The sequence below is a fragment of the Solanum lycopersicum genome, chromosome 3 (genome assembly GCF_036512215.1).
Source record: "Solanum lycopersicum chromosome 3, SLM_r2.1".
In the NCBI taxonomy this organism is placed as follows: domain Eukaryota; kingdom Viridiplantae; phylum Streptophyta; class Magnoliopsida; order Solanales; family Solanaceae; genus Solanum; species Solanum lycopersicum.
Genome location: NC_090802.1, coordinates 12,478,317 through 12,499,498, shown reverse-complemented (window position 1 = coordinate 12,499,498; position 21,182 = coordinate 12,478,317). Strand labels below are relative to the sequence as shown.

Below are 21,182 nucleotides of genomic sequence, written 5' to 3'. Positions count from 1 at the left end.
TTAATTTATATTAGATTAAATTTGTGGGGAAACTAAGCAAATACCCCTAAAAACAAAATAATTACAAACACATACCCTTTACACTCATACCCCCACTAAATAATTACATTATATACCCACCAATTAATTTCGCTTAACTGATATTAAATAAATATCATATATTGTATTTATATCATTAAGGCTGCTAATTTCGCTTAACTGACATATACTGCATTGGTATGATTAAGACAAATAATTTTGCTTAACTGATAACAAATCAATATATGTATAAAATGTATTGATATCTTTAAGGTATGTTGTTTCCCTGTCATGTATTTACGTCGTCTAGAAAGGTTCTACCCGTCGCTCGATAGAAATTATATTTCAAGGCGGTCACTGCGACACTTCCGTCGTCGTGATGACTTAGCCAACGACACGTGCCCTTGGGGCCCTACTGCGGGTCGGCAAGTGGACGCGGGGCACATGCATTGCTTCTAACCCGAATTTTGACTTAGAGGCGTCCAGTCATAAATGAGTAGTTTCTAAACAAGAAACCTTAATGATCTCATTAAATATTTATATTTATATAGACTCTTATGGTATCATTAACTAATGAGTAGTTTTTGAACAAGTAACCCTAATGATATCACAATAATAGACATAAACTTTTATAATATCATTGATTAATGAGTAATTTCTGAACGAGAAACCTTAATGATATCAATACTATATATACTATTTAGTATCAAGTTAAGAGAAATTATCAGTCGTAATGATACTAATACAATATATGATATTGCTTTGTTATCAGTTAAGCTAAAATTATTGGCCTTAATCATACCAATACAAAATATGATATTGATTTAGTATCAGTTAAGTGGAAATTGGGTTGTAATTATTTATGAGAAAATGGGTATTTCAGAAATTACTTTGGATTTGGATATGAACTTGGTTAATTACTTGAATGGATCCTTTTTTAAGAATAATTACTTAATTTATGTATACTTTTCAATTATTACCATTTATAGCAATATATAATAATATTATATATTTTATTAAGCTTGTCTTTCTCTGTCGCCTCATTTTTTTTGTCGCCTTTTTTAATTACTCACTCTTTCTCTGTCTCTCTTTCTTCCTTTCTTTATGTTTGTTGTTATTTTATTTTTGCTTTCTTTTTTGTTGCTCTTTCTTTCTCTCCTTTGTGTTGCTCTTTTTTTCATAGATAGTCAATGATTCTAAGCTGAATAAATGTAACGACCCTCTTAGTCATTTTATGAATGTTATTCTTTTTTTCTATTTAACTCAATTTTATAGTTTTATATATAATTTATGACTTGTGAGGGTAAGTGGGATGATTTTAAATTAAATAAATGAGTATATAATAATTAATTAACTAAATAAAATAAAATAAGGGCAAGGCCTTATATGGTTGAAAGCCAGAAACTGACGAAGGAACAACAGAAAAATAAATACTCAGAAGGAAAAGGAAAAGAAAGAGAGGCAGAAAAACTTACCTGTAAAATAAAGGAGCCGCAGGTCAAGATCAGGTAAAACTACATCTTAAATCTTAAAGGTTTGTTGGAATGTAAAATTGTTAAGATAAAGAGGTGTATATAGAAAGTATAAATTGTCTACCGATCTGGAGGCTTTTATTATTTAACTATTGGATTAATGTTTAGATTTCTTAAATATTTTTCTCGTTACTTTAGTCATATGGGTGGTAGCAAATTTCTGACAGGTATAAACTAGTGGGAAAAATCATGAAAGCAATTAATAATTGATAATTATGCACAAGTAGGGTTCTGCATATTTTTATAATTTTTTTATGCAACTTAAGTATGGGTCATGTGTGAATTAAGCAAAACGTGGTTACTTTCTTTAGTTATCGCCTAGAAATTCAATGTGTTGAAATATTAAGATAAGAAATCAAGTACTAGGTGAATTATATTCCCTGAATGCCAATTGTTTTTTTCTTATGTGGAGGAATTGGAACTTAACCCTAGGCATGAAACTTGAAAAAAATATGATAGTTGAAATGTTAGTTGGCATCAAGAATTATGAACTTGATTATAAATCTGGGTGAATTTTTTTAATCAAGGTTAAACACATAGTAATGTGGGTGTTGTTAGTTCTGAAACCTTATTGTGAATATATATATTTGAATAGATCCCATTGATTCGGAAGCTCAACAGAAAGGAGAGACTCAAGTCCTAGAGTGATTATTCGATTGACAAAGGCAAGTGGATTTCTAAACCCTTGTTAAGCGTATGAAATTCGTGTATTTCCTTGTGTGGTATTGAGAATGACTTGGAGACTTGTTGCTTATTTGTTGGTGTTGTATTCCTGGTTGTAAATTGTGCTTTTTTATCAAAATGGTTCTCTCCTCATTTTCAATTGAGCATGTCATTTGCATTGTATCTGAGACATGGTAGTGGTGAGAGGATGTACCATTTCGAGGGTCGTATCGCGCACTGCGATGGATATTATATTTCGAGGGACGTATCGCGCGCTGCGGAGGTTACTATTATCGAGGGTCGTGTCGTGCGCCGCGACAGATGCATGGATAGATATGTCCCCATGGGTCCCGGACTGAGAGACAGCGGGTGTGTATCGTTAAGAAAGACATGCATCACTATATTTGACATTGCATCTCATGGCATTGCACATTTCATTATTGATGAACTTGAACACGTGTTTTGCTGATCTTGTGATTATTTCTTTGAAAAGCTTGTGATTGTTGAATATTGAGTTGTTATTGAGAATGTGTAAACTGATAGAGTGTGGCTATTGAGTTGTGTGTTTGGTGAACTGTAAATTGTTAGGCTGTAGCGTGGAGGTTTAGATAGGGTGTAAGGAGTACCCGTATTTTGTTCACTTAACTTGTGTTTAGAGGTTTGTTTGTTGGGTACCGCGTGGTTTGGTACTCACCCCTTGCTTCTACAAATTTTTGTTGGTTACGAGCCTGGATCTTCGTGATACCTGTCATTCTTTTCGTTCCTGAGGCATCTTGCGGAGGATTGTGAGGTAGCTGCTTGCCATCTCAGCGAACTTTCCTACTCCAGTTTATGACTTTGTTTTTACTTGAAAGACAACTTCATTTTAGACTTCTATTTTATTTCAATTCTAATATTTACATTAGAGGCTTGTGTACGTGACAAACCTGGTTTTGGGAATTGAATTAATATGAGTTGGTTTCATAATAGAAATTGTTGTTGGATTGTCATTTACTTTCGCACTTTGTTAGATATTGGATTTTAGGCTGACTTGTCTTGGTGGGATAAGACAAGTGCCATCACACCTATTTTTGGGTCGTGACAATAAAATTTGTATCAATGATTAATTAGAGAAGTAAACTAATTTTAACAAATGAAGAGCCATAATAAATTACAAAATGAATTAAACTTTAATTAAAATGTATTACACACATATTAAAGTTGAATTAGAAGAGAATAAACATGAATGCAAAATGTAGTAGATGAAAGATCATTTTTTGATGTGTAAACTGAATAAAACCTGTATCAATAATGAATTAAACAAGTAATCCAATTGTAACAAATCAACCAAGAAATTGCAAAATGAATTAAACTTGTATTAAAAAGTGTATTATACAAATATTAAAGATGAATTAGAAGCGAGAATTAAGAATGAATAAAAAAGGTAACTAATGAAAGACGAGATAATGGTCTATAGAATGAATCAAACTTGTATTAATAATGAATTAAACAAATATTTAATAGTAACAAATAAATCAAAAGGCAGCAAAATGAATTAAATTTGCATTATACAATGTTAAAGTTAAGTTACAAGAGAGAATCAAGAATGAATGAAAAACGTAACTAACGAATGACAAGACAATGATCTATAAATTGAATTAAACGTATATTATTGTTCATGAATAAAACATATAATATATGTGTGATGCATCTTATAAATTAATTTTAATTTATATCATTAAGAAAGAGGGTGTTTGTAACATTTATTAAATATGTGTTGTGCATGTATTATAAATATATTATAAGTGAAATACCTAAATTATTTTAATTGGTATCACCAGAAAGATGATATATTTGAAATAAGTATTATAAATGTATTGTTCATGATTTTAGTTCAATTTTAATACAATTATGAAATAAATCTAATTCAATTTTTAATACAATTGCAAAACAATTCCGAAATCTTCATCGTCTTTTGAGTTTTAATTTGAAATTTCTCCTAATATAAATGTTAAACTTAATCAATCTCCCTTAAAATTAAGATATAAACTCCAAAATGTTAATAATATGGAAGAACAACTTATACAAACTCATCACAATTTAGTAAAATCGAGATAATGAATTCAAAGTTTGAAGCTTCAATGTTCATCAATGGTGAATTTTTGTTACCGAAATTTTAAAAATTTGAAATCTCATTTTGCGCACACAATTTTGTACAATTTTTGGGTCTTGATATTCTTCTCCTCGTGATATTCTGGATGTAAATCGTGCAATATGAATACAAGTCTATTTAAAGATATGAAGAGTTAAAGATGGTTATTTGGATTAAAAATTTGAAGAAGAAAGAAATATAAAAAGAAAGAAAGAGAGATCATGTGTAGAGAAAGAGGCAGACAAATAGAAAAGAAGATGGGTCCAGACTCTAGAGTGATTTCAATTTGATAACACTCTTAAATTTAATTTAAAAAAATATTATTATCATAAATAGTAAATATTTTCTTAATATAGCATAGTTAAGTGATTTATTATTTTAGACTTTATAGCCCATTTTGTTATTCCCCATAAATTTGTCCACGGTTGATTTGATATATACCTTTAAAACATAAGTAATGAAAATAATTTTATTATATTACTCTTTAAATATAAGAAATTTAATACTTTAGAAAACACATAAGGTAATGGATAGTAACTAATATCAAGGGTAAATTATTCATTGATTTTTCAAATTAGACAAATAGCGTAAGACATTTATTTTTTAGTATACTGGATGAAGAAACCTTACCTCTAGAACAAGAACCAGGTTCCTGTAAGTTGGTTTAAGATAGAACACAAACACTTGTTAAATTAAAAACATTCCTCAATCAAGGAAGGAAAAACCCTGCTTTATTAATTCAACTAGATGATTTTATGATTACAACTCAATAGTCAATAACTTCACCACTACAACAACTCTCGAGTAACTATAAATCGACTACCTCTACTCTCCAAAAGGCCAAACCCACCTCTTGTTACAAACCTCACCAAAACTCAACTCTACAAGAAGTCAAACCCACTTCTTGGACAAAGAAACGTAATTATCGACTCAACAATGAATCAAGAAAATAGTTTTACACATTCAAGACTTTCTAACTGAAGAACTTCTTGAACTTAGTAACAATATTGATCTCACATGATTTTACTTGATGAATGACTCTCGCTTTTCTCTTGATGTAAAAGTCGTGTCTTGTCTTTCTCTTCTGCGTTTGATATTCTTTTATAGAGATTTCTCGTGCCTTGAATCCTTATCAAATAAGGTAAGGAAGTTGCAATTATAGTTAAACAAGGAGTACTGATTTTACCTTTTATTGTACAATCCTTTTTCTATACAACTTCCTTACTTAATAAAATATATAAGGTTTCTAGATTTGTATTAACTTGTATTTTCAATGTTTTTAGCACTTGATTTAATTGTTTAATTCTGGCTGCGACAATTAATTCCGATGGCTGCTGGCTGCGACACTTAATTCCAATGGACAAATCTGGCAAACTCATGTATACATATATTTGTATTTCTTGTCTATCATCAAAACACCAATTTTATATTCTTGTAGAATTATCAGGTTCTATCATATTCCCCTTTTCATCTTTCTTAATGTCCTTTCCCTTCTCTGAGGTTGTCTTTTTCTGCTCTAAAGCCCAAAGTGGACAGAATTTGATGAAGTGATCTGGACTTCCACACTTATGACAAACTTGGTCTTTAGTGTTTTCATTGGATTTTTGAGGAGTTTTCTTTTGGAATGTTTGTCCTCTTTTCAGCACTCTGGTGAACCTTTTGGTTATAAGGGCAATATTTTCATCCTCAAAATCATCTGATGCAGTGGCCTTCAGAACTAGGTTCCTTTCCTTTCTCTTCCCTCCGATTTTTTTCTTGATTTTTCTTGAGTTCATATGTGATGAGGTTTCTAATCAACTCATCCATGGCCAGTGCATCTAGGTCGCTGGCTTCAGTGATAGCCTCGACTTTGCTTTCCCATGTTTCAGGAAGGACACTCAAGAGTTTCCTTACTGCCTTTTCGTTGGGAACTATCTCTCCCAAGGAATACATCTCATTAATGATTGAAGTGAACCTGGTATGCCTATCTTGTATAGTCTCTCCTTCTGCCATTCTGAATAGTTCGTATTGTCTGTTTAAGTTATCAATTTTGGACTCCTTGACTTGCGTTGTTCCTTCATGAGAGGTTTGTAGTGTTTCTCATATGGCTTTAGCATCTTGACAAGATGAGATTCTATTGTATTCGTCTGGTTCTATGCCACAGATCAGGATTTTCTTGGCTTTGACATTGTTTTGGATTGCAAGTTTGTCTTCAGCATTCCATTCTTTTCTTTCCTTTGGGATTTCGGTGATTCCATCAATGACAGTTTTCATAGGTATAGTTGGTCCATCTAGAATGACTCCCCATAAATCAGGACTTTCGCCGATAAGATGATCCATCATACAATTCTTCCATCATCCATAGTATTTTCCATTGAATAGTGGTGGTCGTATTTGTAGAGCTCCCTCTTGTGGGGTAGGTGGTGTTGCCATTGAGTCTTTTCAAGGTGTAAATCTTTTATCGAAAAGCCCCGCTCTGATACCAATTGAAGAAACCTTACCCCTAGAACAAGAACCAGGTTCTTGTAAGTTGGTTTAAGATAGAACACAAATACTTGTTAAATTAAAAACCTTCCTCAATTAAGGAAGGAAAAACCTTCCTCAATTAATGAAGGAAAAACCTTGTTTTATTAATTCAACTAGATGATTTTATGATTACAACTCAATAATCAATAACTTCACCACTACAACAACTCTCGATTAACTATAATCGACTACCTCTACTCTCCAAAAGGCCAAACCCACCTCTTGTTACAAACCTCACCAAAACTCAACTCTACAAGAAGTCAAACCCACTTCTTGTACAAAGAAACGTAACTATCGACTCAACAATGAATCAAGAAAATAGTTTTACACGTTCAAGACTTTCGAACTGAAGAACTTCTTGAACTTAGTAACAATATTGATCTCAAAGGCTTTTACTTGATGAATGACTCTCGCTTTTCTCTTGATGTAAAAGTCGTGTCTTTCTCTTCTGCGTTTGATCTTCTTTTATAGAGATTACTCGTGCCTTGAATCCTTATCAAATAAGGTAAGGAAGTTGCAATTATAGTTAAACAAGGAGTACTGATTTTACCTTTTATTGTACAATCCTTTTTCTATACAACTTCCTTAGTTAATAAAATATATTAAGGTTTCCTTATTTGTATCAACTTGTATTTTCAGAATCTTTAGCACTTGTACATTTAATTGTTTAATTCTGGCTGCGACAATTAATTCCGTTGGCTGTTGGCTGCTGGCTGCGACACTTAATTCCAATGGACGAATCTGGCAAACTCATGTATGCATATATTTGCATTTCTTGTCTATCATCAAAACACCAATTTTAAATTCTTGTAGAATTATCAGGTTCTAACACTGGATAAATTAAGAAGGATAAGTTAATTTTTTAATAAGATCTTACACAAGAGAGTTTGGAGACTTGTCATTGAATCGCTACCTTGGAGCAAGGGCGTGAAGTAGAAGGATCCATGTGGGGAGAAAGAAAGGTTATGAATGCAAAAATGACTATTCTTGAAATGCAAACCCTTTAACTAAGAAGACTTATTTCGTTAAGGTATTTATGTAATACCTATTTTAGGCATGGAGAATAACTCCTCTAGACTTACATTATTTACATATATTGTTGAATTCTCATGAATTGGTGGGAAATATTTGCTTAACAATCATAGGGTTATTCGGAGAAAGGTTCGTGCTTGAGAATTCGTTTCTATTATAGATGGATTAGGTTTGTTTTCTTTCTATTTTATATTATTTCAGATGCAGTATATTCGACTCCAAAACCTAAAGCGCAAAAAAAAAAAATCAAAAATTTCAAAGGGTTACATCAAAAAAAAAATTATTCAAAAGGGCAAAATCTCAAAAGAAAAATCACCAACATATAATACGACTTTTTAAAAAAACAGTTGGCAACAATATTTTTAAAAACAAAAATTTACTAGAAGTGATTTGTTTTATTAAAAAGAAAAAACTTTTTTTTATAAAACACTGATTTTAATTATTTTTTAAAAAAATCACCTACATTAAATAATTTTTAAAAAATAATTGACATCTATATTTATGAAAAGTAGTATACTTTAATAGCTACCAAGGCCATATTTAAAATAATAATAATAATAACTAAAGCGATTTCCTTTTAAAAAGAAGAAAAAAAAATATTAACGAAATCGCTGATAGGTCAGCGATTTGAGACTTAACGAAAAATAAAATCGCTATATCAATAGCGATTTTGCCCTTTTGGTTTTTTTAAAAAAATGATATACCCCTTGAAATTTTTAATAATTTCTTTTACCCTTTGAATTTTGAACTCCGGTATATTATTTCTTTTAAAAAAATTATTTTAAATATATCATTAATCATTAATATAGATGTGCATAACTTCAAGATGTAATACCAACCATTATGTGTTGTAATAGTCATACCTCCCTATTGATCTTCCACACCTCCAAATTCTTCCCCTCGTTCGCAAAATTTAATGTCATGTTTAATATTTCTCAATATCACCCTATAAATATGAGTATTAAGAATCACATTATACACACTTGATGACTTGAATCACTTTAAAAAATAAAAAAAGCTCCTATCTTTGTCTATTTTATTTCTTATTTACTTTCTTGCTTCACCATTATTCTTGTTCCTTGTTTTATTAGCACAAGGCTCACAAATTAAGGCAAAATTAATTGGACAATTGAATTGTGGAGATGGTGAGTTTCTCTTCTTTGTTGTTGTTGATTTCTAAAATTTCAAATTCTTTAATTTAAATACAATATATCAATATATTTATGTTATTTTTATTTTCAGGGAAAATAATTATATGTTTTTGAACTATTAATAACGCTATACATATATTCTTTGTTATGCTATTGAGACATCAGAATTCTTGGAACAAAGACCAAAACAACCAAAAATCTCAGGAGCAAATTCAAAATCAGGTTGTTTAAAAAGCACTGTGTCCTTAACACTAATAGACGACACGTGTCCTAATACTATGCATTTGCTCAATATTTTACTTAAAACTAAAAAAATCCACCCCTTCACTATTTTGAACCCACCCACTCACAATCAAAATAAAATAGTTATTCATCTTTTTCTTATGTAATATAATTGATTCTTTGCTTGATTAACAAAAAGTTCCATCTTCAAGAAAAAAAAAAGTCGGTTCATCTTCCAAAAAGTTTTATACAACATTTAACACAAATTGATTCGAAGAATATTTTTAATCTTGGACTAATGAAAATCTATTTCAACAATATTTTCAACCCTAGACAAAGATACTAAATTAAAATCAAAAGCTTTCCAACAACAAAAATCAATTGTGCATTGCTCTATGCTTCAAAATCTTTTAAAAATCTATTTGAAGAATATTTTCATACCATTTCAACAACAATCTATTTGAGTTCAAAATTTTCAATTTCATTGCAACCCCATTTTGAAGCTTGGAGATTTTAACATAAGAAATCTAAAGGTCAAAAATACCACTCGGCTCTGTTTTTAAGGTTAATTGTCAGTAAGCAGACACATAAGGTAACAAATAAAGATGTCATCATGAATCAACTTACAAAATAGAACACCATACGACTAAATTATTGTAACATTGTTTCAATGAAAAGGGAAATCTAGTGTTACAATTTCACTAGTTAAATCATGCTACCAAGATTATGGACACTAAGATTGTTAAAACAAAATGAAAGCACCTGGCAACCCTAATCACAATCATTAAAAAAGCTACGACCTCAAAAGACACTTCTGTTTTCATTTCAAGAAGAATACACACCACCACTAAACAAACTCTAAAAGCATGAAACCGCTCTAAAAGTGTACCAAAATAAATGGAATACTTGTCAACATGCCTAGAAAACTACCCTCAGACATGCATGCAACCCATGTGCACTGTCATTTCGGCCATTCACTATGTGGTGATGAAACTCCAAATCTTCTTCCCTATTGAGACTTCACCAGGATGCGGAACCTCTTCCTCCTCGTTGCCCTCATCTAATTCATCGTTCTCATCAGCATCCTCATCTCGTTCTCCATCTTCTTCTTGCACAATGGTGTCACCTTCATGTTCCTCGTCGTAGACATTGTAAGCTGAGGGACCTTCTGGTGTTCCATTTATTTCTTCACTTAAACCTGTATCATCTACCAATTCATTAGCTATATCACCAGCGCATGCCTGATCATCTGCTGCTTCAATCAACTGCCAGAGAAGCAATAAACAAACTTTAGAGATCATTTGATTTAGAGACTTGCAATACAAAGATTAATAATGAAAAGACCAAAAATAATATATGGATCATTTCTTGTTGGATGTGTTTGCTATGATAAAACTACAAATTAATGTTCTATGTATAGTTTAAAATGTGCATGACCTTTTACATAAAATAACCTGCTTTTCACTAGCCATTTTAGTGTTTTTAATTCATATATTACTACTACTTGCATTCGTGTTCCACATTCTATACTGCATACAACAATACATAAGTTTTTGCATAATTTACGAGGAAAAACAAAAATAGCAAAGCATATGTAAAATAATGCTTGGATTTTAAGGCGAGATTAAATCTCCTCACCACACCATCCACAGTTGTCTGATGTCACTAGAAAAATGTACTAGAATGTTTCATTTGAGCAAAAGATCCAGTTTTACTAATATCAACGTATATCTAATTAGATAGTATACTTACAGGGCTATCGGCTACAGCGGGGAGAGCAGCATCAGAGTTTCTGAGTTCTCCATCACTGATGGCTGCAGGAGTTTCTGGAACGACTTTGGAGTCCCCATTTTCTTCCTGAGATTTTGAGACCAGCTCTGGCAAGGATCCATTAGCTGTTGCTACAGCAGCACTGATGGCAAGCATGTAAAGTTAAGACACCATTAGCTTTCAAAATAACAGCTGTTCCTAGCTCATAGAATGTGAGAAACATGGGGAAGGAGCACCCAAGAAAAGAGAAGTAACTAGAAAGTTGGTCATCTCCATCCAATGTTGGAGTTCCATGAGACCTAATATCTTTTATCAGACACAATTGAATACCAGACCACTCAATGGACTCTCAAACACCTATAGTCCTTTGGGTAGATTGAATTAGACAACTTCTAACGAGAAGGAAACTAGGAATACCACTCTGACATCCAGGTAATTAAAGGACTAACCACTGCAAATAACTTCACTAAATTTAATCAAACCAAGATCATAGACATAAATAGGTCATGAAAGGAGTGCATTCGAATGGAACCACCTCTTCCTTCCCGTATAACAAGCATACTTAGAGCTATATAGTAAACTGAACCAAGCTGTCTGATGTCTTGGAGCGCACAAGATTAGTGTATATATATAAAAATGGTATTCCTCAGTGTATGATGCTGGCACTCCAAAAGAGAGACGATTATAGAAAAGAAAATAGCTTACAAAGAGCCTAGCAAATGTAAAATTTGATCTAAAACCCTCTATACATTGCTGGTTACACCAACAAAACAAAGACACAATACCTACAAACCTAGAACTTGTACTGAAGAGGAAAATGTTCAGGCCAATAGAATTCTCAGGTGTCAATCTTGAGGGACAAGGTTGAGGACGGAATTGTGATATGAGTAATTTTGAATTCCACAACTCCTTTAGGAAAGTTCATCCAAACTTGAACAGTCAACTACCATTCATAATCCTAAAGAACTCATCATTTCATATCTAAATGTCCACAAGTGACCTTATCCAAGACACTTGAGGATGTCAGAAGTCACTGATGTGTCGACTACCATTCATAATCCTAAAGAACTCATCATTTCATATCTAAATGTCCACAAGTGATCTTATCCAAGACACTTGAGGATGTCAGAAGTCACTGATGTACAATTTTACCCATGAAGTTAAGTTTGATAGATACATTGAGGGACAAGCTTAAACCTTTCACCTCTCCCAATTTATACTCTGTTTATACCTATTGGACGCGGCAGTGAAGGAGAAGGTGATCTTCTTTTTTTCCTCGGGCAAAAGCCTTCTAAATGTTTGTATAAAAATTAATTTTAGCGCGACACCTTTTTTTTGGAGGGATCTCATTCATGGTTTGGTTCATTTTATCTACGCACTACAATGAAAAGTAGAAACTAAAAAGCATACAAGGGATGTACCTTCTGGGATGACGGAGATTGTATCTTTTTTCACCAGGAGCCTGCACAGACGGGGCAGCCTTTTGCCTCCTCTTCCTCCTGCTGGTGGTTGTCACACTATCTGACTGTCCATCACTATGACTTCCATCAAATTCACTTGCTGTTCCATGGATGCGAGTACGCTTTCTGGTCTTACTTGGCGCTTCACCAAAGAGACTGGAATCTTCTTTCTGGCTCTCATTCACATTAATTGAGGTCTCAAAACCTCCATTGACGAGTATATTCTCAGACTCCTTAACATTTTCTCCAAGGATAATTTTTGCACTTGTAGCTTTCGAATTAGTGTGACCTGTCTTACTGTTTTTACCACGCCCTTTCCTGACGGGTCTGCGCTGGCTATTTCTGTTCGAATGCTGAGAGTCTTCAGGAACATCTTTGCCAACTTCCACCTCTCTAACACTGTTATCTGTTTGAAGTTTTTGGTCATCAAATGTGTCTTTAATAGAGATAGCCAGATCTACTTGATCTTTTTTCACCATAGTATCAGGTAATTCACCTTCGAATTTCTCTTCCGGAGAAGATCCGCCAATGAGATCTTGAGATGCAGGATGCTCAATTTTCTTACCTGGTGAAAACTTCAGAAGCTTTGTTGTACATTTGCGAAGCCAGGACATGGTTCCAGCAGAAGCCATAGATCCTGAATTAAGAGCACCTGGCAACAACTCATTGTTAGCCCTTACAGGTGTGTCCTGGAAACCATCAGTTAAATATTCCTGTGCAACATTTCGCAGGGAAGGGGCCTCTAAATCCACCACATCATTTAGAGGTTGAAGGTCAGAAAGCTCAAATATACGAATCCCCTCTCCACATGAGCTGCAATTCTCCTGCTTCTTGACAAAAGCAAGAAACCTCTCCCTTTCTTTTGCAAAAGCTTCCCTTTGATCCTTCAACTTCCTGCTTAAACCATCGAGCACATCAATGTCCTTTTTCATCTCTGACTGTTGTTCCACCAGATGCATCTTGTTTGATGAAATTTCTTGTTTTTCGTGCTCCAGCCTTACTCTTTCTGACTTCATCACTTCCATTTCCTTATGGGCTACTTCCCTTAAATAGTTAGCATTGCTGAGTTCCCTCTGCCTCTCTTCCTCAAAGCGTTTCTTCTGCTCATGCAGTGCGGATTCCATTTCCTCCCGCTTCCGCTGCATTTCACTCTCAAGATCTCGTTTTTGTTTTTCGAAATCATGAAGCATTCGGATCTTCTCACTTTGAGTTTTCTCAGATAATACTGATCTCTCATGATCCATTGTAGCTGCAAATGTCTCTTGTGCCACCTTAAGGGCTTCCAACTCTCTCTGAACATAATTTTCTGTTTCCAGCTTCTCCTTCTTCAACCTTTCCTCTTCAGTGTGCTGCAGTTTCTCAAATTTCTTTTTCGAATCATTAACTTCCTGCAACTCCTTCTTGATCGCAGATCTTTTCTCATCCAGCTCTTCCCATTCTCTCTCAAATCTCTCTTTTTCCTGCTTTAAATCTTCAGCTTCATTCAAAAGAGTGTCTCGCAAATCTCTGCACTTGTCGATCTCCTGCTTCAGTTCTGATTGAAGGCGAGCATGTTCCATTTTCTCATCTTCGGTTATTTTAAGCTGCTCGATTCCCTCATTAATCTTGAGCTGTTGTTTTTCAAGTTCAGCTCTTCTGTTCTCAAGTTCAACCCTTAAATCCAGTAAACGATCCTTCTCAGTAAATATCTGCTTCTTTTCAGTTTCCAATTCTCTCTCATCAATTTTCAGAGACTTCTCCCTTTCCTTTAGTGCTTTCAGCTTCAATTCAAGATCTTTTTCCTTCTCTTTCATTTTGTCACTTTTCTTTTCAAGTGCCTGTTCACGTTTTTTGAGTTTTTCTTCAATATGACCAACTTCAGCCTCCTTCTTCTCCAGTTCAATCACCTTGTTTTCCAGTTCCTCATCTAGTGATGCATGCCTCTGTCTCATCTCTAATTCAAACTCCTCCTCCTTAGATTTCAGGATAGCTCTATGTTCATCCATTAGCTTTTGAATTTCCTCCTGTTCATTATTTATCACAAACACAGTAAAAATATGATAGTTAAATACTTGAAAACTTTTATTTTCCAAGTTCTTATCTTCCTCAGAAACAAAAGACTTTATAGGGGAAATTACCGAAGAGAATTTGAATTAAAAAGGGAGGGACTATCCTCATAAATAACAATCAAGAATTCAGAATAACAAATCAGTATAAAATGCAGGTACACTTACTCTTTCTTTTGCATTTAGCTTTTCCTGTAGTTCATCTAATTCTTCCTTTTTTATCTCCAGGCTCTTTCTCACATCCTCAAGTTCCTGTATAAAATGGAAAATTCATAAACATGAAGATAGATATGTACACATTAGCTACTCCATTGGAGAATTCAAAGGACACTTGCCTTCTCCTTAGAAGCAAGGATAGCTAGTCGGCTGCTCATGTCAACTTCTTTCTTCCTCAAAACTGAGTTAGCTATGTCAATCTTCCTCTGCTCATCTTCCAGGTCACTCTGCTTTTGCCTCAGAATGCCGTCATTCTCATTTGCTCGCTGCTCTCTTTGATTAAGCAATGTTCGAGCATCAGCCAGCCTCTCCTCTCCTTCCTTTAGTTTTCTTTCCCATTCTCGCAACTCTTCTCTGTGTTTAGATATAGCACTCTCATGAGCTTCACGCCTGACATAACAAGGGGGGGAAACTGTTACTGTGAAACCCAAAAAAGAACAAGTAGCGTAAAAAAATGAGAAAAATAATAACTTTCAAAGGAACATACTCGGTATTGAAAGAGGACCGTTCTCTTCTAAGTGCATTTTCTTGAGCCTCGATATCACGCATTTTCCTCTCAACATCTGAACTTTTTCTACTCACCTCAGCGGTCTTGGCGTCAGCTGCACGCAATTTCAGTTCTACATGTAGTGAATTCTCTTCAACACTAGTAGCCAATGCCTTTGCCTCATCTAATTTCGAATCAGCTACATACTTGGTCTCTGCATACTGAGAGCGCATCTCACGCAGTTCCTTCTCTAACTGCACCAGCCAACAATTCGAAAGTTACCAGACACATCGCTAGCGGGGATCCAGGATGTTCAATGTTCATTTAGGAGAATCGAGCAAGTTCACCACATAATAAACATGGAGAAATCAACAAAATTACCTCGCTAGTGCCTCATATAATTCGGCTTTTGTTCAGAGATTTAGAAGTTCTGCACCCTCTTTGATCATTAGATGACAAAAATAAATTGTATCACCCCAGAAACCAAGGTAAATGTTCGTATGACAGGTTTGTGCTACATAGAAATATTCCAGATAAACATATGTGGCTCTAGCACAAATGCTGAATTTGTCTGCCCATTAGTTACATAGTTTACCATACTGTATGGTTACAACTGACACGTATCATTATTACTAATTCTTGGCAACATAAACCGGTGATGTTCTAAAACACAAAAGATGGAATGCATAGGAGAGCAGCATACTGTATGGTCATAATTGACACATATCATTGCTCATCCTTTTTATTTGTTTAGTCTGATTGTCATAATCATGTTAGCTATCGCATCACACGTTTTTGAAAGAACAGTCTGATCCTAAAACACATGGTTGGCTAATAAAGTAGAAGAAATGTACCTCACGCACACATTGGTTCTCAACACCCAATGCCTTCCTCAAATTCTCCTCCCGTTTCTCCACTTCAGATAGAGCAATTAAGTGAGCTGTATGTTCTCTTCTATAGGCCTCATTTGCTTCACTTAAGGCTTGCTTAATTTCTTCAAGCTTAGCAGACCACTCCTTTTTCTCAATCAAGAGAAGGCCCATATTGTACTGATAGTCAACAAGCTACAGAAAAAACACAGATACAAAAAGATCCTTGTTTAATTAGTTCAAACTCATACACCAATGACACAACATGTATATACTGAGAAACACTAACATATACTTCAAAGAAACAAGCAGCAACGTCTTGCACTATATACCTTTATCTTTTGGCTATAACAAGGGCAACCCCCTCCCCTTCCATCGGTGGACAGGGAAATTAAGTTTAGGTTGGGACATATCTTGCAAATACAACTTACAGGAAATTTCTATATGCAAAAGCATGGATAATACCAGATATAGAAAGAAAATCAAGGCTATTTAATAGATTGATGAACTCATAAATAACAAGGAACATCTAACTGTTAATTAGACTGATATGTCAAAACAGTACAATCAGTCAATCAGTAAAAGAGAAATGAAGATTATATTATTACCAAAACTTGGATTTCATAATATCAGCTCCACTTGCAAGAAAGGAGTTCAAAATTGTCACCGAATTTAGCAAGATTCTTGAATATTCAAATTTAAAAAAGAAAATATCTCCTATATCAAAAAAGAAATCCCTATGTGGGCTTCTAGCCAACTCGAGTCGGCACACATGTTCAAAACTCTATGGGGACTTAAACCAGGTTTTGTTCACAGTAGAGTTCCAACCCGTGACATGGACCCAATATCATGTCTTTTTTGTCCTCACCGGAGAACCAAGGACCCGAAAAGCAGAAACATTTAAAAAAAATGCCTCTGAAAAGGGAAAGTTGAGTCCCAACTTGCTCTGTCAACCAAAAACGGTATTAGAATAAATCATTCTATTTTACTGGACTTTAACTTGGGAGCATGGAACAATAGTATGACATTCAAGAGTTCAACAAAATTTAGCAAGCTGTTTTGGTAAATTCAGGAACTAGTAGAAAATTTTCTCAACTCAGGAAGAATTCGTGATTCAGAGACCAACGTTTTGTCCTAGTGGCAACAGTCAGTTTCTGAATTCGAAAATTCACGGTAGAGGAACCAATATGTTGTCCTTGTGGCAATATAGATTGTCGTTTCATCATACAAATGTGGAATCTTTCTGGAAGTCAGCTCTCTCCCGTCCACAGGAAACATAAGTTAGAAAATGTGCTTGTATTAGGATTGTTGTCTCACATACTTTAGATGGACAAATGCTCTCAGATAGCTTAATGAATAAACTCTGAGCTTCAATTAAAATGTCTGTGGCTCAACATGTCAAAAGTTCTATGTCCAACCAAGTGAGGGTCTAGCAATCTATGTCATTACTAATCTTAGTTCGGTACCAAGTAACATTATGATCACTGTTTGACAATGTATACATATAAGTTACCCAATGTGTCAACCCCAAGGAAATCATTGTAGCACCAAGAGAAGAGAACCTTGGAAATCAGTATGAAAATAAGTACTCATTGACCGCCTCTTCAACCGTTCCCTTGGTGATTTTGACTGGCACTGAAGTTTAAAAAAGAAAGATAATACTAATTACAATAAGCTGAATATAGATAACATACCAAAAGTACCCTTACATCTTTTCGTCTTCAAAATGGCAAGTCATTGCAATATGAGAAGGCTAAAATGAGAATGTTACAGATAAATTGTTTTCAAATATAAAGCAATCTTTTTCGAATGGACCAAAAAGAAAAGTGTGTCAAGAGTATTATGCTAATAATAATGGTGTTGGCAGCGTTTACAAAGGCTCATTTAAGGTATGCTTAAGCCCTGAAATTCAGAAAATCTCAGGGAGGTGATCTTCACCTGGCTTAAGCTGCACTTCCGTGTAGGCAAGGCACTGAAGCATGCCCCTCATTTCCCATGAGTTCTATCTTGAATCAAGGATACTAAATAATAGATAAAATCAGTAAAGAGATATATTAATTGTCAAGGAGAACACTATGAATGAATTTGCTACTATTTCTTACATTACAAATATATTTTATTTTTATTTTTATTTCTTCATAGTGGTTATACATAAACCCCACACTGAACTGGTCTCAGGTTCAATTCCCAGCGGAGACAAAAACAATAGGTGATTCTTACTCTCTGACCTAGCTTTGGTGGACAAAGTTACCTTGAATCTTTTGTTGGTGCAGGTGGCAGGTATTCTATGGAATTAGTCGAGGCGCGCGACAACTAGCCCGGACACCACGATCATCAAAAGAAGAAAATAAACCCCACACACACTGAACTGTGTGTTGCAGTTAAAGCCCGAATAGACCTAGAATGATTTCAAATATTTTCACCCTTGACACTATGCATTGCAACCCACATGTGCACACCTTGATTTATCCATCAGCTAGCTTCTACCTCCCACCAACACATATAACAAGTAAACCTGTTGATCGGCCAACACTTCACATATATGAATGGTCCATCTCAACTTCATTGACAATAAGGTCACACACCTGGACATATGATTGTCATCTAAAAACTAACCACTTACTAGGTGAGGGGAAATCTTAAAAGTCATACCATGTAATGAAAGGATAGTGAATGGACACTGCATAATAACTTCTAACTTTATTAATCATTACAAAACACATCCTATAGTGTCCGGATCAAAAATCAAAGGATTTCTGAATTCAGAGTAAAAAAACTAGTTTCTCGTTTCCCATGAATTAAAGGGGGCTTTCCCTTTAATTAAACAACCACAGTGCTACCCTGCCTGAGGATCTCACAACTTCTGAGGGTTTTAGCAGGTAAATTTGAACTTGGGATTCTCCTTTTCAATGTATTATTTGAAAAGACATACTACTACTTAAGAAGCATATAAATACAAACAGAACAAGCACAGCCTACTTTCCAACCAAGCATATAAATACAAACAAAACCCATTTTTTTACAAGATCCATGTACAAAATACAAAATAAGCTCTTCATAACTTCATTAAACCAAGCAAATAACAACTGTTTCTTCCTACACCTATTTCTTCCAACAAAGTTTAAGACCAAGAAAACTAAAAAAAAAAAAGTACCAAATAGCAAAACAATCATATTCCATAAAAAAACACAAGTGGGGTTAGTAAAGTTAACCTCATTTTCAAGCTTCGACACCTTATCAAGTAGCACTACTTTATCCACGGTATCATAATCTTGAATTGATGACAAAACCTTTTGTCCAGAACCCATAAAAACAACATCTTTACCCTTAGAAACTGTCTTATTAGCCAGATCGGTTCTGGGTGTCAAAGTCCAGCCGGAGAAAACCTTTCTCGGCGGGGTAGACATTATCAGAAAACCCCAATAATCACCTTTCCAAGAATCTCAAAATTCAAAGATTTCAACTTTCGATTAAAAAAAAAAAACCTTTAGTGGGTTTCACGATAGCAGAAAAAAAAGAGTATATTATTGGAAAAAAATCGGATTTTTTGAAAACCCTTCACCGGAGTTTTTGAACCACCCCCACCCTACTTACGCTCTTTATCGCAACCTCACTTTGTTTAATTTCGATTTATTTACTGTTTGAAGTCCAGCAGCCATTCGTTTTATATAAAGTTACAATTTTGTCCTTCTTCTTTGTATAATTATATCCGTTACGTTAGGGTGTTTTCGGAATTTTGGGAGCCGCCTTTGGATGTAAAAGTGACTTTTGTTTTCGTATTGTCGAAAATACCCTTGTGAAAGTAGTTTAAAGGAAGGGTATAAGATGTAAATAAGGAAGGATCTAAGGGTATTTATGGGGATAAGGGAATATGTTGCTTTGTAATGCCACGGTGTTAACAGGTTGGTTCTTAGGAAGCTTTGGGAAGAGATGGAATGGGGGTCTTCTAAGCCATGTATTTTTGCCTATCTACATATACACTTTACATTATCCATTTCTAACTAATAATAATAAATAATGTGTTTCGTATCGACCCATAAAATTAGATACAAGAAAAAAAAACTTCTTTTCCTATTAGTTTGGTCTATTTTGATTTGGCATAAAGTTTTTTTTAAAAAAAAAATTGTAATATTAAATATAAATATACCAAAATATTTTTTAATCTTGTCGTTTACAGCATGAAATATGAATAATTAAAATTAAAGAGTTATTAAAAGAAAAGTAGATCAAACAAATTAAAACAGAAGAAGTATTAAATATAACAATTGACATTAAAAATATATGCTAGCTCTATGCAATTGATAAAGAATTTTATACGAAAAGATTAGAAAGGTATTTTAAACAATCTAACCTCTTTCTTTAATATTATTAACTAGTGAAATCGTCTACGCTTCGCGCGACTATATAAAATATTTATAATATAATAATATGTAATGTATATATTTATGTTAGTTTTAGATATATAAAATAATTAATATTGATATTCCTCTTCATCAGCATAAGAAATGTTTTCTCATTTTTGTAAACAATCTGCATATGAAACGTTTTCTCATTTTTTAAAACATATATAAATGAAATTTCTTTTTGTATCTTTTTAAATGCAAAACTATTCATATTTATATAGATACTATAATGAAATATTCACCGTGATAAAGTAAATGGAATTAGAGACAATATTTCAAAATAACAATATATTGCATTATGTTGAAAATATTACATATGTTTTAATTTACTCTATTTTTTATAGGACTACTATTTTCTATACAAATTTTGATTTCGTAAAAAAATATTTTGATTTTTTTATTATTTCGTTATTATTAAATTTGTTTATTATAACTTTTAAACACTAATTAAATATTTATAAGAATTATGAACAATGAAACATATAAAAATTATGAACAATATTTAAGATTATAGTTACAAGTAAGATGAAGAGATGTGAATTATAAATAATTCAAATGTACAATTTAATTAGACATTGAAGGCATTGATAATTACGCATTGATTTTATTGTAAAATAAATAAATAAAAATAAGAACTCAAAATACAAAAAAGTGAACAAAAATAATATAATAATTGGT

General features: G+C 33.6%; 1 protein-coding gene across 2 annotated transcripts; it reads right to left on the bottom strand.

The window, feature by feature from the left end:
• Window positions 1–9,901: 9,901 nt before the first annotated feature.
• On the bottom strand, window positions 9,902–20,042 carry LOC101255471 (nuclear matrix constituent protein 1-like). 2 transcript variants are annotated; one of them, XM_069294867.1, is made up of 9 exons: window positions 19,314–19,713; window positions 17,664–17,736; window positions 16,087–16,296; window positions 15,233–15,486; window positions 14,865–15,135; window positions 14,698–14,781; window positions 12,446–14,487; window positions 11,007–11,166; window positions 9,902–10,519 (listed from the first exon to the last, which is right to left on the bottom strand). In XM_069294867.1, exons 3-9 carry the CDS (start codon window positions 16,273–16,275, stop codon window positions 10,232–10,234), a joined length of 3,288 nt encoding a protein of 1,095 aa, XP_069150968.1. In that variant the 5' UTR covers window positions 16,276–16,296; window positions 17,664–17,736; window positions 19,314–19,713; the 3' UTR covers window positions 9,902–10,231. The 2 variants fall into 2 exon arrangements, with proteins under 2 accessions (XP_069150968.1, XP_004234687.1); XM_004234639.5 differs by lacking the exon at window positions 17,664–17,736 and having other exon boundaries at window positions 19,314–20,042.
• Between the last annotated feature and the right edge of the window lie 1,140 nt (window positions 20,043–21,182).

Coding starts and splice junctions, on each gene's coding strand:
- LOC101255471 (XM_004234639.5), bottom strand. CDS start 19,508: ATGTCTACCCCGCCGAGAAAGGTTTTCTCCGGCTGGACTTTGACACCC. Junction 14,782..14,864: donor TCCTTGCTTCTAAGGAGAAG/GCAAGTGTCCTT, acceptor CATTTTATACAG/GAACTTGAGGATGTGAGAAA. Junction 11,167..12,445: donor AATCTCCGTCATCCCAGAAG/GTACATCCCTTG, acceptor GCTTGCCATCAG/TGCTGCTGTAGCAACAGCTA.